Below are 18,070 nucleotides of genomic sequence, written 5' to 3' on the forward strand. Positions count from 1 at the left end.
CATAAAATAAACAATTATCCTAATAATGTTTGGAACAGTTTAGTTTGATGGATTACTTTATGCAAAAATAATTTTGACTTGAAAACAAGGTTTAGCATAACAAGAGACGGTTCGACCATGGCGGCAGCAGCGAGGGTTTTTGCAAAACTGCCTTTGAAGAATTCGTCTAAAAGTTGTGGTGGGTAAAGTACTCGTTGTTTATTATTTTTGTTTCTAAGAGATTTTGTAGTTATTTAATTACTTATTGTTTTGCTATTCAGCAGTTTATACCACTCGGTATTAGTGCTATTGGATCAGATGTGCAGAGTAGTAGCATCGCTTGAAAACAGACCGGTGTCGATGGATTGGGGCGTGTTAGTTTGGTCACTTTATAGGAAATCCCATTTTATTTATTCACTTTATTTTATTGTGTTTTTTTATCACACTAGAACCCTAACATGGCAAACTGATATCGTGTTATTTTATGTATGGGTTGGTCCTTCACTTCAGGTTGCGACATCGGTTTTATTACCAAAAGCCAGGGTGGAATGCTTGTCTTGATATTGTCAACTGGTTCACATTGAGCAAAGCAAGTTCAATATAAACTTCCCATATAACATAGCCTGTTGTACTGCAATTAGTAGGTTTATTGGTGTACGACGACATCCGTCTGAGGCGGTGCTCTCTGTTCCCTTGTTCAATCTCATGTGGTTACTGCAACAAATGTCGAAACCAGGATCGTAGATATTGTATTTGAGCAGTAAAATATGCAAATCAAGCACAAACATGAATCAGGAGTCATTTGCAATCTTTTAACTGGCACTTTCGCTTCTTATTGCTTTTTTAGTTTTCCATTCCTTCGCTAGTTTTGCCAGGATGCAGGACAAGTTAACTGATAATTAGTATTATTGCTAAATTTTGCACAATGGCATCGATATTACTTATATTTTTAAATTAGATCATTTTTATGATCAAAAAGACAATTTAACTACTAAAGGAAGTGTAAATATAGGATTATAAATAATTGAATTTTTTTGCAGCGAGTTTCACAAAGAACTTGCATGTAGCTCCTCAACAAGTTTCATAAATTATAGTTGTGAAAAGAATAGAATATTTTAATGTTTATGTCAATGTTTATTTTGGTTTATCCCAAAATGAACATTGTGTCAATCTATAATTGTTTGTCCAGTAGAAGATATCAACATTCAATTTCAATTCAAGAGTGGGGAGATGAGCTATTTTCACTGGAAAATCGTTGACTATTGCTTTGCTGCCATAGATCAATGCTGTCAATGATATAGAGTTCAAGATACCATCTATAGCTGTATCAGTTTCTATTGCAGACCCTATAACTTCACTTATTTTGAGATCTTAGAATTCCTCAAATCGCAACTATCTATTGGTTACTTTTAGCTAACTTTTAGGTCATTGCATGTTGTTAGGAAAGTAAAGCATGGCCACATGGTAGAAGTATGACCCATAGTATAAGGACGGGTATGCTTTGGAGAAATAAAAATGACATGAAAATTAAATTCACATCTCAAAGAAAAATCATTTTGGTCCTCAGCGGTGGAATCATCAAAACCCAACAAGAAATCCATATCTCTTAAAACAAAGCAACCATTAAGTAGTTGATAGTATTCACACTTTTGATTCCTATTAATTTAAAATTGTATCAAAAGCAACTCTTGAAGAGTTACAATGATTTACTCAAGTTTTAACATCACATACAGTATGTGTGTCACTACTAAGGTCAAGGTTAGTAACCTCAATTCTGACTAAACGATAACAAACAGACCGGATTTAGGATCTAGTTTGCTACTCACCAAGCTTGCTCTGAGTGTGAGAAGACAACTACTCAGAGATTTACCAATGTAGTAACTGTTGCAGGAGCTTTAGCAAGTGTCTTGCGAGGGAAAGGTTATGGAAGAGAAATAGGCAGACCTTCTTTACAGTTGAGACACGAGTCCAGTAAGTGTACAAATCAAATTGTCATATCAAACTGGACATCTATCATTTTAATTTTTTGGGCAAGAATTCGTTACATTACAAACCATTTACATGCAAAAATTTTAGTTTCGGATAACATCACCTATTTTTCGCCGCGATCAGGTAAAGCAATTTTTTGATGTTTTTATCATTGTTTTAGCTGTGAGACCAGTGGTCCCTGATGTAGCCAACAGCCAGCTAGAGTCCTTTGGTAGAATGTGCGCTGAAGTCTTACCCAAATATGTACAGGTATTTCATCCATTCTTTTTGTGCTTGTATTTCCAAAGATAATTGATAGCTTCTTATGTTTTGACTATTTTTATTTATTAAATGATGCTGAAACCAAATATATGAGTCAAAATCGCATTCTAGATCCTCAAAATCTGCAAATCAATAATGTATAGTAGCGCTGATGCGCATGATCGCCAATCATGTACTAGTGCTTCAAAAGTGGCTTGCCATCAAATGTGTTCGAATTTTTGAGTTGACATGTCCAGGCAATGAACCTTTTTATTTACTAATTCATGCCATAGCAGTTTAGCGCTAGATCATCGTGTGTCCCGGATGAAGTGCAGAGATAACTATCTTTGCAATTATTCTTACAAACTGCACAACAGTCGATTGGTGCAGGTGTCGGTGTGTCCGTCTACTAAGCTGAATGTCATGAGTTTGCATTCTATATGAAGCAATCTCTTCTCCAACCTCTAACCATCGCTTCGCACGAACATGGCTCTTATTATAGCAAATATTACAGTATAAGTGTCTACTTGATTACAAGTTTGTGACCATTGTGTGTCGATATAAAGTTGGTTGTTTATATCCTGACGTGTAGAACTGTTTGAGCAACTTTCATATAGTCCTACGGATGTTACCGTAAAACCTCTAATTGAACGCCATCTCTATTTGACCGCCATCTCTATTTGACCGCCATTACAAGAGAACGATTGATAAAAATAAAGCACTACCCTCTATTTGAACGCCACCTCCATTTGACCGCCGCTCTGATTATCTCTGATCTTTATGAACCCATAATATTAAGTGATCAGTAGAAGTGTCCACAAACTCATAATAATAATTCGTTTACATTAATAACAATCAATTCTGTCATTGTCCAACTCCAAAGCTTTTCCCTTTTTTTGTTAAAACTTTGAAAGCAACACTATAAAAAGGATCAATAATTGTCTCAGGCTTATAGTAGTTCCTTGTTTAAAGGTTGACTTGCAACAAAATTCACATTACAGTTATTTGGTATCAAAAGATTCACCATGTCTTACTCTGTTGTGTTGTAAGTGCAAAATATGTGGAAAGGTGATTACAAGCTCTTAAAAACTCAAAAACGAACAGAAAATCGCAGCCACACGAGACCGCCGTAGTTTGGATTCTCTTTCCAAAACGGCTCAAATGTGATGTAGTTGTGAGAGATGGTTTCTGTTTACACTTTCATGCAACCTTATTTGTCGAAATATTTTCACAAATATACTTCACGCATTCAATAAAACTATGTCTATTGTTCTTACGCGTCTATTTTATCGGCATCGTAATGCTGTCACTTTTAGCAGTGATATCTTATAACTTACCGTAAGAATTTGTTTAATTTTTTAGCCTTAGCTTGAAAGAGTACATATCATTGTCTGATAATCATGATGAGCCTGTTGGTCACTTGTGATAATCGAAAAGTGCTGCAGAAATTATTTGCGAAGTATTGGGTCACATGATTAGATTACGACTTGCCGATTAGACCAAACCGAAACAAAACGGTTAAGTAGCGAGCATCTATATTTGATACGGGGTCTTCGGTAAAACCCGAAGTGTTTGTCATAAACTAGAGCTACGATAAGTTTTATATTGAGCTTTTTATTGGCCTTTCAATTCACGTGAGAACATCACGGGACAAGACAATAACCAAATTTCATGGCTACGTCATCGAAATAAAGAGATTCCAATCTACCGCGGCTTTTCGTTTTTGAGCTTTTAAAAGCTTGTAATCACATTTCTACATATTTGGCACCTACAACACAACAGAGTAAGACATGGTGAATCTTTTGATACCAAATAACTGTAATGTGAATTTTATCGCAAGTCAACCTTTAACGCGGTCTTTCTACTTCGAAGTACATGTACCTATATAAAAAACTGTTTAACTTTACTATGGTAGATGAACTTTCAAAGCAACGCCATAGAAATAATTACCGTCTCAGGCTAATAGTAGTTTCTTGTTTAACGCGGTCTTAAAGAACAGTTTTCGAAGAAAATGCGTATAAAAAATGGTTTGCAAGCTTGGGCCAAAGGTTATGTTTAATGAGCAAACCTTTACGCATTGCAATTGTGCTAAATGCAGCGCGTAAAAGTTTTGCTCTGCCAAAAATTGTTTTGAGGCCAATATTGACTAGTTCAGTGCTCAGTAGTTCAGAAGAAAAGTAGAGGCTAGAAAATATTTTGGAAGGTATCGGACAACGAGCAGATATTTGTTCCATGGAAAGCATCAATCAGAACGCAGCTATCTGACCAAACGATGGAAATATTTTTGTTTTAAAAACGTTAAGTTTTTTTTCTGCATGTAATATAAGTATGGTTCGTTTATGTCACTAGTTCATAAATATATGTTTGTATCATTTGATAGATTATCATTATATAACTTATAAATATGCAGATTTATAGCATGGTATTTAATAGCATCCTTGCGGCTATCTTAACACAGCTTACAATGGATCGATGCTCATAACTCCACTTCTATTGCATGTAAGCGGTTAGTTCTGACTGCAAACTGTAGCAAACATATCAATGAGTGCAATGAGCCTTTATGCAACATTGTTGATATAGGTATAAAATAAAAATACCTTTAAATTTAGAATGACACAAAAATTGAACATGTCAACAAATTGCAAAGAAGGACACAGGTTATAATATCATCGCAGATCAATTACAAGCAATATATATCAACTGATAGAAATATTTCTTTGTTTCTCAATGCATATTTATTAAGAGATCTTCAACAAGTTGGTGGTAAGTTAGTTGATTTATTGCATTCAAAAGGTTTAATATCGCTCCACCTGAAAAAGAGAGCAAAATATAGGTGACTTTCGCTGTGCTTGTAATAGGGCTAAATTTATCTTCCGAAAATTTGGACGATCCATTGAAAAAATAGGCCGCCAGCCTCTATTTAAACGCCGGCTCCAATTGATCGGCTATGTAGGAAGGGTTGAAAATCGAGCTCTATGGTGTTCAATTAGAGGTTTTACAGTAATTAGATCCATATGTGAATTTATGTACATAAAGTGACCATAGACATTGATAGACTGCTGGTGATAAAATATAAAGACTTGCTTCCAAAGCTTCGGCTCTCTAGACTGACCATAAACAGACATGGAGTGGTGGGAGCCAGCCGGCCTTGTGCCTTGGCAAGCTCTCGGTTTAGCTCAGCTCTACTCCATCTGAATGGCAAGATAATAAAAATATGTAATATATGTAGTAATTGGACATCGAATAAATTCAGTTGGTTGTATGGAAGCCTCATAACTTTTGTCAATTCACTGTCATTGCGAGTGCACCACTGTTAGTTCCAATAGCTAAGCTGGTGTGTAAGGAATATTTTACTAGTAATATACGTTGCTTTTTGTCATCAGTAGACCTGTATGATATTGTCAAACTGGCTGATCGAATTCATGCAGATCCTAGTGTGTTTTCAGTTTTTAGTTTATTAAGAGAGAGGTCTACTCACTGTAGATTAATTGCAGTGTTATTTGAACCTCAGATGCAGCCATGTTTACACTTCAAATTAGTTCACATACTCTGTTACTACCTCTGATACATTTCCAACCCACATGGCAGCAGTTTCACCTAGTACAGTTGCTATAGCTCTTCGTGTGTATATACATGTAGATAATTGGTGTATAATAGCAGTTACCATTCATTGTAGCAAGTGCAAGTGAGCCACCAAGGGGAACTCGAGTTGCTTATAGCCCCAACTGGTGTCATTCCTGTGTTGACCTTTCTCAAGGACCACCATAATGGTCAGTTTCTCAGTCTAGCCGACATTGCTGGAATGGATGTACCTGGCCGGATACACAGGTTTGAGGTTGGATTTATCGATTTTCATCCAGTCAATTTGTACATAAACAAAGCCTGAAACAATTTTTGTTTGCATACCAGGAAAACCTATGTTTTACTTTTCACTGCTCTGTCCAAGCTCTCTATTTGCTCACAATTTTCTTATTAACGATATTGATTACTAGATGGATGTCCGTCATTGTATGGGTAATAGAAGAAGTTTTTGCACAACAAATTTCCTTTTAATCAACATATACAGTATTTACCATTTTAACTTTTAAACGAAGGCATTTGTTTATTTCTATGTACTGTTTAAACCAATCCGCAGCAGATTTTTCATTGCTAAAACTTGAGCGCTAAAGTGGACAGACAGAATACAGACAAACATTGAGATTTATATATATACAGTCAAACATGGATAACTCGAACTTCAAGGGACCGAGCAAAAGTGTTCGAATTATCAGAGCATTCAAGTTATCAGAGCACTGTCACAAGTCCATATATTTACTTATTTATCAGTAGATACATGTACATATACAAACTATAATATAAATCAAAAGCACAAATGGCTTGTTTCAAATTAAATGCTTCTAATGTAAAGTTTAAAACGTTTTCATGAAAAAGTATAGAGATTTTTCTATCACTTGAGATTGGTTTGTTGTTTGAGGTGATGTTATTGCCAGGACGTTTTTCAGATTGACATTGGCAAAACTTGATCGTTGTTGAAATGCTCAAAAGAAAAGACATTTTTTTCTTTTGGGGTCTTACCCACGATCAATTTTGCCGTTTTTTCTTTAAGTTTATGCAGATTACCTTACTTTACCTGAGATTCGTTAAGAGCAACACTCCGAGCCAGTTCAATTAGAAGTTTTACGAGGTTTTACGGTACATTCTATATCACTCACACTTTTTTAATAGATACTTATTGAATGTACACACGTATTCTGTGTTTAGGTCAAACGATGAATAGTTTTTTGTAGCTCAGACAACGTATACGTTTAATTACAACATTTTTTAAGACGTTTTAAACATTCAACATTCCGACGTTGATTCAACACGGAATCAACGTCGGAAAACTATTCATCACGGGCTAGCCGAGTCACGCACTCAAGGATTTTCGCCACGCACATACAAAACAAAAACAACATGTGATTTTTGTTTTGTATGTGCGTGGCGAAAATTCTTGCGCGCGTGACCCGGCTAGCCCGTGCTATTCATCGAATCGCAGTATAAATCAAATTTCACCAAACTTTTAGAAAAGTCGTTGACAAAAATATTTTGCCGATGGTGGTAATAACGACGCTTATGAATTACGAAAAGATGAAGTTTACCTCTATGGCTTTGAATAAAGTGATTTTCTAAAGCGAAAACAACCGTTTCGGTAGCTGTTGGGCAAAAAAACAGTTCGAATTAACAGTGTTGAGTTCGAGTTATCTATAGCAATTTATCATTACGTGGGAACGGACCAATGGAAATGTTCGAATTAACCATGTGTTCGAGCTATCCGTGGACGAGTTATCCATGTTTGACTGTATATAGATTGGTGATATATGTTAATTCTTATGAATTGTGAGTGTGATGAGAAGTAACTTCATCTGGATAGAGAACTTCCATGACTGACAGATTCAAATTCAGCACATGTTTATGTTATGTTAATGATTTATGTAAACATTGTTTTTGAATGGAAATTTTATGTAAGTTTGTTTTTTGGAATAGTGATAAAGGGAGAACGTTACACTAACTATTTAGCCAATGAAGCTGCTCGCAAAAAGGGCAGCACTTCTGCTGCTACTGTTCACTTTGAATGAACCACTATAAAGCTTATTTATTAGAATAATTTGCTGAAGGCCAACATCAGTTGTTTTTGTTGTACTTGCACCAACATTGATGAATGGTCCAAATGAATGCAACGTTCGCTATTCATGAATTCATTAGAATCTATTTAATTCAGTTAATGATGCCCAGAGAGTCTATAGACGCTACATTGTTTTCCTGATACATGCTCATTCATAGTTATATATAGGTAATAGCAAAGTGTTATTAGTTTTATATCAATTAGTTTGCTTTCACAAGTTCAATGCATCAGCCAACCTAACGACTCCATGATGGCATGTGTTCTTATCAAAAACACTGCCGTCTACTTGTATTGGTCTTAAAAACCAACGTTTCATACAGATATAATATTAGAAAGCATATGATTAAGTACAGAGATACTGAGTGAGAGATTGGGAGAGGGTGGCTGTGTTGCCAGTTGCCTTAGCTAACTTATTATACATGTATATGCGACGCGGCATGCAGTTACACTCACAACTGTGCTGCTACTGCACCATTGTAATTACCAGGTATATAAGACATGTGTGAAATGAATATTGGGGCAGTTTTAAAGTGACTCATTGCTCGGAGATGTCAATAAACGAGTACCTTGGTTAACGAGAATTAGCTGTATTCCGTATGTCAAAATATGTACAGTATCACACTTATGTGTTACATAAAGTTTACCGGCATGTAGATCAATTATATTTTGTCATATGATGCTACATATTTACTTACTTACTTTCTTACTTATTGGTGGTATAGAAAAGTAGTTGTTTAATGATCTGATTAAAATAGGTTAAAATAAATTGCTTTTATGGGAAATTAGTTGTTACTACTCTGTGGTTGGCCAGGTTTCCCATCAGGTCTTTCTGAAGCCAGACTTGTGCATGTTATTTTTTTGTGTTGTAGATTATTTATAACCTGCTCTCACTCAGGCATAATGCCAGAATTAGAGTGAAAACCTATACAGATGAACTCTCCCCTATAGACAGTTGCTGTTCAGTGTTCAATGCTGCCAACTGGTACGAGCGGGAGGTAGGTATTATGTAAGAATTGCTAATCACATAGCAAATATGTACCTATGAATGCGCATGTGTTTACAACTTGATATATTGTGTGAGGGCATGTATTTGTTCTTTTTGCCGTAGCATGAGAAAGTGGGCCTGTATTTATTACTTGTGTAGCATGTATGAGTGTGCATTTATTTCCTAGAACTTAGAGACCATTTTAATGTAGCTTCAAGTCATTATAAACTTCAAATTCATTTGATTTAATTAGCATGGTGTTGCCTTTTTCAGATTTGGGATATGTATGGCGTCTACTTCGCTCACCATCCAGACCTTAGACGAATTTTGACGGACTATGGGTTTGAGGGTCATCCTCAAAGGAGGGATTTTCCACTAAGCGGATATGTGGAGGTAGGTTCCTTCGTAACCAAACGATCAGTTTATCATCTGAAAGTAGCAGTGGTAGGCTATATTCTCACTACTTCTGCTGGATATGAACATAAAGCTTAAGAACTTATATACTACAGGTTCGCTATGATGAAGATGTCAAAAGAGTCGTCTGTGAACCTCTCGAACTTGCTCAGGAGTTCAGAAAATTTGAGCTGGGAAGCGAGTGGGAGCAATTTCCTGCTCATAGAAATAGAGAGGCCAAGGTCAAACAGATATCTCGAGGAGATGCTATTCGAAACCTTGAGGTTCCAGCATCAGAGGCCATAAAGAAGCTTACACCTCCTGAGAAGTGACATTGTATTAGTCGCGTTTACCATTTGCACAAATTTTTATGTCGTCCGCATCATACTGTGTTTGTATATGAGAATGAGTGTCAAACGGTATGTGAGGTGAAGGTAGTTTATTTATTAAAACAAATGGTTCATAAAATACACTAAACTCAATTCTTGCTCTGTTATTTCTGATCAGGTAGAAAAATGTCAGTACATGTATTTACTTGTCTCAAAGTGTTTGGTGAGTGTGTTTAGTTGTTTTGGTGTCACTCCAACTCTTGCGCAGCAGATAGTGATTCTTGATAAGCTGCCCTTCTTGGAATAGGCCTGATGGTATATGCTGCTCCTATCAAATAACAGCACAGTTCTTTGGATATGCGAATAGCCATAGTTTGTAATTGAATCCTTCAAGCGTGTATGAGCACCTATTATTTGGATATTAACACTCTTATATATATATACATGTATGTATCTTGTTAAAAGTCATGTCACTGCCATGCTTTATTCGAATATATGTCCCTAATTCTTAAGACCAATCTAAGTGTGTATTCATGGTAAATGACTACTTTTTGTCATGAAAACAACTCCACTGTCATGCATATTCATACAACCAATTACAGAGGAGCACCCTTCATTTTACATTATGCTATGCTATCAAGACAATACACTCTTAAATACACAGTAAAGGGCTGAATCTAAGATAATTATAGTTTGAAAGAATTAATGTAACTATTTTTCGACTTAGGAGTTGCCATATCTTTTTGTTTGAAGAAATTAATACTGAACAAAGTTAGATCAGCACGAGGGATGGTACATACATGAAGTATTTCATTTGGGTTGTAAGTTTCACGCGTTGGAATATTCTGGTTGAGAGATGTGTTGCTGCCATCATACATCTGAGCATCGATGCTCATTCTATGGAACCAAGGCTTTTCTTTCGTAAAGTACGAACAGCTTTTTTCCAATTTCCTCTTTGTTTGCGGAGCACTAGACTCAGCCTGAAAATTGGAACGTGAAAAATAATTTTAAAATCTGCTCTTGTTAAATTGTTGCATATAGTCTAATAGGCACATTTGTAACTTGGGTCGTATCCTCACCATATGCGGTTGTATCCTTGCATCTTTTCGCTATGGGCAACCGCCTCTGCTGACCAACCTGTCTCACTGTTGCAAGTGACAGTAATGCAAATTTTGGCTTCTAACTTACCAATGTGGGAAGGTTATCCTCAGCGAAAGTGTCGTCTTCTTCCACAGTTAACAGTTTGACCGCCTGTTCGTTGTCTACGGTAAGCGCTGTGTCGTATGCCTGAAGTGAGAAACGAGAATACGGACACATTTTCGGCAAAACAACTTGCTTGAATAAAGGTACGGGTACCTTGTAGACTAATTATAACAAAAGTGCATTGTATTAGGCAGGCTGTTGGAAAATCATTTGTCAGAACTAAACGGGATGTTAATCAGTGGAAATGTATTTTACAAGCTCTTTGCTTGTAAATTACACCCAAACTGGCCAAATGGTATTTTGTAGCACATTCAAATTCCTTTTGAAATGTAAGCAATGAACAGGAATTTTACAAATAGTGGTTGAGAATGAAAAGCGTTATCAGTGTCTTATAACCTTGAAAATAGTCGCTTTCCACTTAGCCTGTATCTTAAGTTTCCTTTTTTCTTTCCTGATCTTTTCGATTTCTGGCTCATCCAAATCTTCACTCGGGCCCGTCATGACAACCACCTAAAATCATCAGCTCTTACAAGTAGTTAGGTCCTCTGAAAGTACATTTACTGTAAGTGCAGTCCTCTGTAAGTACATTTACAGTAAGTGTAGTCCTTTGTAAGTACATTTACTGTAAGTGCAGTCCTCTGTAAGTACATTTACGGTAATGCGCAGTCCTCTGTAAGTACACTTACTGTAAGTGCAGTCCTCTGTAAGTACATTTGCAGTAAGTGCAGTCCTCTGTAAGTATATTTACAGTAAGTGTATTCCTCAGTAAGTATATTTACTGTAAGTGAAGTTCTCTGTAAGTACATATACTGTAAGTGCAGTCCTCTGTAAGTACATTTACTGTAAGTGCAGTCCTCTGTAAGTACATTTACAGTAAGTGTAGTCCTTTGTAAGTACATTTACTGTAAGTGTAGTCCTCTGTAAGTGCATTTACAGTAAGTGCAGTCCTTTGTAAATCTATTTACTGTAAGTGCAGTCTTTTGTAAGTACATTTGCTGTAAGTGCAATCCTCTGTAAGTACATTTACTGTAAGTGCAGTCCTTTGTAAGTACATTTACTGTAAGTGCAGTCCTCTGTAAGTACATTTACTGTAAGTGCAGTCCTTTATAAGCACATTTACTGTGAGTGCAGTCCTCTGTAAGTGCAATTGCTGTAAGTGAAGTCATTTGTAAGTATATTTGCTGTAAGTGCAGTCCTCTGTAAGTACATTTACTGTAAGTGCAGTCTTTTGTAAGTACATTTACTGTAAGTGCAGTCCTTTGTAAGTACATTTGCTGTTCAATCAGGTATCAGGTGTCACATGATGCTCTTATGATGTAGCATCCATCTTGAATGTTTTTACAACGCTCAGCACATTTCTGCATTTACTGAATATTACAAGATAATATTGCGCTATCGCCTACTGTGTTTAAAACAAACTTTTTAGTTTAGTTTTAAAATAATTTAAAGGTAATCAGTTTTTGTGTGGCATGTTAAAGCTCAGGAGTGTATTGTGACTCTTTACTTACCCCGATGACGATGGCAGTGAAAAAAAATATTGGTAGCCAAGCGAACAACAGGGGAATTAACGTTGCCTTGCTCCATTGTACCAGTAGAGACGCTACAAGTAAAATAATTCTCTTGTTCATTTAAATATTTCCCTGGTATTGCTTATGACAGTATTCAAATTTGTGCATAATGTAATACAGTATCACTTGGAAGTGACAGAGTTCTAATAAACAACACACTATTTGTAAAAATGTATATATAGGCTAGGTGAATGCCAGGCATTGCATGGGTGATAAAAAAATTGTTGCATAGAAAATTTCTTTTTAATTGGATAAGTTTCTTGACCCAATGAATTTAAGTAACTTAAATTCATTTACTATTATAAGAGCTGTGTCTGTCCCTCCTACGCCAGCGTTAAGAAAAAGATTGCGTCATGATCTCTCATACAATCATGATCTCCAAGCATGCTAGATCAAGCGTGCTATGTTAACTAATCTATACTAAAGGTTGGCAGATATAGTAAGAATTATGTGCACAGTTATTCCATAGTATGACCAGTTGGACCCGTAGTGTAATGGATTGTATGCCTGTTTGCTAGAGGTTGCGAGTTCAATTCCAGTGTGAAGTTGATTTTTCTTTCTTATTACTTTATCGCAATAACTGGACACACAAATGACAAACAAACACTGATATTTTTATACATAAATTAGGTTACTGTTGCCTAGCAAATAGCTGTTCAAAAAATTTCATTGCATTTAATAGCAGAATTTGTCCAGTCTGTTTCTCCAAGCTCTAGAATATTTAGGTGTGTTTACTATGAAAAGGGATATAACGTCATTGGTACTGGAGCTAAGTGATTGATACTTTTGGTCCGTAATTCATCAAACAGCTGATAAATCTGTCAAACTCACCAAGGTACGAGGCTGATTATATAAGACCCACTTGTAATAAATGTTTCAAATGTGTTTCTAATACATGTACTAGCAGGAGTAAAAAGATATTAGGAGGAAAGATGTTTCAACAGAACAAGTATATTATATTATAACATCGTATATTATAATCCTGTAGGATTATAATATATTATAGAATATTATAACATATTATACTTGAAAGAAAGGCACATATTATAGTTATTATTATACAATATTATATTGTAATATAATGCACTACAGTATTATATTACAATATACTACAATATAATATATTATTATATATGGAAGACACATACAAGCATCCTCGATGGCATAAGCACATGGAGAGTCAATGTAGTGCTCATTGGTATAAGCTCTGAACTTGATGCAGTAGTCACTGGCATATCGCAGGAGTCCATTGCAGTACTGAGACTTGTTAGAAAAGCCACAAGTCTGTCGACCAATCACGTAAGGTGCAGAGCGAACTTCAAAGACAGCAGTAAGTGTTTTACCTTCAGATTGATAATCAGACTTAATTATTTGCTTTTCATGCACGCTAGTTGTGAAAGGCTGCCTGATCAAAAATCAAACACAGTCCAAGGTTTACTATAAATAATAGGTTTTTCTGTTTGTGCTAACAGTCGCAGATCTGAAAAAATAAAGTAGAAATCACACCTTGCATGCTAGTAGCGACAGAACTATACTAACCTTTAATAACCACTATTGATAAAGAAGACCGAAGCAGCGTGTGAAATGCATAAGCAGCGCAAATAAATCGTTTTATTAAAGGATGATGCTGAGAAAGACGATCAAATGGAGAGTAATGTTTCGTTTAGTTGGTTATGCTTGTTCGATGCTAATTATGGTCATATCGACATTATAGATCTGGTATATGTAGCAAATATATGTATGGATATAGTAAATACTGGCGTATAACGAATAAGGTATTTATTTTGTAGCAGAAAATGAAAGTCGTGCAATCAGATAATTACTGAGCAATACATATATGAAATTCAATCAATCCCTTAAGAGTATACAGTAGGCTTCTGATAAGATCACAAGACTTGTTTTACTACCCGTATGGTTCAGATTAAATTAGGGACTATGTTAATTTTTATAACGGATTTCAGCTTTAATCTTGGACACAGAAAGATTGTAAAAATTTGACATTTAAAATTCAAGCCATTTTTTTGTTCTGATGACTCTGAGACAAGAAGTTTCTAGTCTAGAAAAATTTCTAAAAAATGTCCTAGAAAAATCTAAAAAATTTTCTCTCATAGTTTTAGGCACTGTCTTGAGGCTCGTTCATCTTTTCACTAAGTATAGAATCCATTAAGAGCCAGCCATAAAGCTACCTGTTTACTGAGGCATTATCAGTGACGCAGAGGAGCTGAGAGATGGTTGCATAACACGACTATCTTTTTATATGTGTAAGTATAAGGAAGTATACATGTAAGTACTATCGATTTATTAAAGATATGAACACAAATAATGTCAAATGTTTTATTTAAACTTAGAGTTTGAGCAATCAATTGTAATACAACATTACTTGATACAATGCATCTCCTTTTCGCAAGATTGCAATAGAGTAATTTAATCTTTTAGTTTATTCAATTTTATCGTAAATTTAATATTTTTGGTTAAAATGTTCTGCACAGATTAACACAGTTTTGAGTCAAATACTCACTGCTTTGTCTTTCTCCTGGAGTTGTCCAAAGGTAAAGATTGTCATTGGTAATGGCGACATCTTCCAGTCCAGTTGCATCACTCAGGCTGCTTACAAAAGCATTGCTGCCAGTGAACACGGGATCTTTGGCTGTAAATAGTCGAGACGCAAGCATTCCTTACAGCCTCATGCATGAACTATCAAAGTCGTATTATCTTCACTCTTTACTCATATGTATTAAACAATTAAAAAACCTTTCTAGATGATGAAGTATTCAATAGTTTACCACATATCTTATATCTTCCCTATTTTAAAACTGTATGTACTAAAAATTACACAAATATTGCTAACGGTCACTTATATTAGTTTTGGTTTATACCAAACCATATTCAAATTACCTACTCAGATCTAAGGTCGCAACCTGAAAATGCATTGCCATTTGTATTGATTCCATTTATAGCATTAATAAGCAACTGAGGGCACCTTTGATTACACAAAAACCAATCAGATTACATCAAATGCAAATCATAAAGCATCTTTGCGTTCAATATCTAGGACATATAAATTTGTGCACAAACATGGCTACATAAGAAATTACGAATTAGATTTCTAAAAAATATATAATACCAGTGCCAGGTGTTCTTCTATGTTGAACTGTTTTTAGCTGTCTTCTTGCTAAATAATGTCATTTTTACATTGCATTTGAGCTGACATCCAGTCAGAATCAATCAAGCTGAAGAGATATAATTTAGTCAATTTTTGTTGCTGAGCGTTTTCAAGCTGTTTGAATTACTGTTAATAGTAAGATAACTTCTAGTTTTAAACAGACAGTTTTCAGTAGTACAAACCACTGTAAGATCGTCTACTCTGCTTGTGTAAAGGGTCCTGCCCGTAAGCGATGTCAGGGCAGCCTGCTCCAGTAAAGAGTTGACACTTTTTATGGATAAGGTAAGGCGGCCAGTAAGGATAGTCTTGAGCCTGTAGAACCAATCTACATGTAGTACCTTGATCTCAGACAGAATAAAGTGAGATCAAAAGATTTTATTAAACATAATACAATAACTACTCTATTAGAGCTGTAACAGTCCTTTTATACCAGAAACTTTGTAGATGATGACCTTATACTTAATAACCTTTCTCTAAACTATTAGAGTACTAGTGAGCTATTAGATTACTAGCGAACTATTAGATTACTAGTGAACTATTAGATTACTAGTAAACTATTAGATTACTAGTAAGCCATTAGATTACTAGTAAGCCATTAGATTACTAGCGAACTATTAGACTACTAGCGAACTATTAGATTGCTAGCAAACTATTAGATTACTAGTGAGCTATTAGATTACTAGTAAGCCATTAGATTACTAGCGAACTATTAGACTACTAGCGAACTATTAGATTGCTAGCAAACTATTAGATTACTAGTGAGCTAATAGATTACTAGTGAGCTATTAGATTACTAGTGAACTATTGGATTGCTATCGAACTATTAGATTACTAATGAGCTAATAGATTATTAGTGAACTATTAGATTACTAGTTCACTGTTAGATTACTAGTGAGCTAATAGATTATCAGACTAGTAGATTTGCAAACTGTTAGACTAAAAGAACTAGTGAACCAGATAAACTTCAGATGCTATTCATAACATCGATTGAACTCATGTTTGACAGAACTCATGCATTTTTATGATATCACAGCATATTAATATTATATCACACAATCCAGCATACTAATCTATAAATGGAGTATCTTTAAGAATAAATTTTGAGTTCGTAAAATAAGAATAAAACGGACTCACTTTACCATATGCTTAAAATGTTGTTGTTTTATTTTTGTTGGTACAGACTGCATGTTTTTATAAGACCGGTCGATATATCTTGCATTTCTCGTTACGACAGTGCGAGCAGTTACGGCTTGTAAAACTTGACTTATTGAATGACAAAGTTAGTCACATTAGTTTACTCACATATAATAGTAGCTAACTATGTCACCTTGTGAGATACTTTGCTATAACACATCCTTTGTCTCTATTTAAACTATTATAATTGTCATAACCAGAAATTTATACAGACTTACTGTTAACTTACTGTTAACTTACTGTTAACTTACTGTTAACTTACTGCTAACTTACTGTTAACCATGTGGTGAGATTCGCTTCAATCGTCCTATCAAGATATCCTTCTGGGAAAAAACTATTCAACTCGGCCACAATGAGATTAAAAAGATGAACACTTCCATTAACTGGTGAGAAAATGTCTTCTATTTCCACTTTTATGGTGCTGGCGTCTTTCAAGAAGTCCTTCAACCTGTAACTACAGAACCATGTTTCATGGTGACATATGTACAGACATTATTCAGTGAGTTCTTCCCATATCTCTTACAAAGCTGGAATAAGATTATAGTGAGTTCTGGCAGAAATGAGAGAACACTTTCTTTATATAGCTTTAGTTTGTATGAATAACTTTCTTGCGATTTATTCACTTGCTTATAATAATTCTTTCTTACTTTTCTGGAAACTTTGGAGTCATGTTTGCTCGTATAAAGCCATCAGCAAATGCAGGCACGCCTGTTGGGGCATAGAACCTGGTCTCAGGTTTGCCAATTATATTCTCAGTCCAAGACAGAGTAGAGGCAGACACCCAAACTTGGTAATAGAATCCGGCAGGAACAATAGTTTCCATTGAATATGTCTCTATGACAAATATGGTTCCATGTTAAGCTATTTGCGGAACTTTTTTAACTGAGAATAAAGCGCAAGTTATTCTAAAACAACATCAATATTCAAGGAGATATTCAAGGAGGTTATCACTGAATATCTCACTTGTTGTCACAGTGTGACTCACTTAAAGGTGCAAGGCCTTTTTGTACTGATGGAGTCAGATCTGCTCAAGCAGAAGGCGTAAATACACTAAGGCATCAACCCGCAGCAGTATGTGACAAGAAAATGAGATTGCGCCAAAATTTACACTAAAATGATCTCATCTAGGATCAATTGTTCCTTCCAATAGTTTTTAAAAAATAATTATAAAATGCATGACCAATATTTTGTCCTATTTGTCTATTTGGAATATCTACTTGTTTAATCATCATCCGCTTTGTTTCCTTTTTTCAATATCCTTGCCAAATCTCATCTCATTTTACTTGTGTTATTATTATTTTTATTACTAATAATATCATTTTGATTATTTTTGAAGTACTGGTTATTATTTTTATGAGTAATTAA

General features: G+C 35.2%; 2 protein-coding genes across 2 annotated transcripts; one reads left to right on the plus strand and one right to left on the minus strand.

The window, feature by feature from the left end:
• The first annotated feature begins 95 nt into the window (after positions 1-95).
• On the plus strand, positions 96-9,737 carry LOC137395074 (NADH dehydrogenase [ubiquinone] iron-sulfur protein 3, mitochondrial-like). Its single transcript, XM_068081858.1, has 7 exons — positions 96-178; positions 1,870-1,950; positions 2,129-2,217; positions 5,885-6,043; positions 8,740-8,865; positions 9,129-9,248; positions 9,365-9,737. The coding sequence occupies exons 1-7, from the start codon at positions 118-120 to the stop codon at positions 9,578-9,580; spliced, it is 852 nt and encodes a 283-aa protein (XP_067937959.1). The 5' UTR covers positions 96-117; the 3' UTR covers positions 9,581-9,737.
• A 51-nt stretch (positions 9,738-9,788) lies between these two features.
• LOC137394481 (uncharacterized) lies at positions 9,789-17,424 on the minus strand. Its single transcript, XM_068081205.1, has 10 exons — positions 17,353-17,424; positions 16,979-17,159; positions 15,694-15,823; positions 14,867-14,995; positions 13,497-13,691; positions 12,289-12,380; positions 11,177-11,290; positions 10,766-10,864; positions 10,378-10,557; positions 9,789-9,905 (listed from the first exon to the last, which is right to left on the minus strand). The coding sequence occupies exons 1-10, from the start codon at positions 17,373-17,375 to the stop codon at positions 9,789-9,791; spliced, it is 1,260 nt and encodes a 419-aa protein (XP_067937306.1). The 5' UTR covers positions 17,376-17,424.
• Positions 17,425-18,070: the final 646 nt, after the last annotated feature.

The sequence above is a fragment of the Watersipora subatra genome, chromosome 4 (assembly GCF_963576615.1).
Source record: "Watersipora subatra chromosome 4, tzWatSuba1.1, whole genome shotgun sequence".
Taxonomy (NCBI): Eukaryota; Metazoa; Bryozoa; class Gymnolaemata; order Cheilostomatida; family Watersiporidae; genus Watersipora; species Watersipora subatra.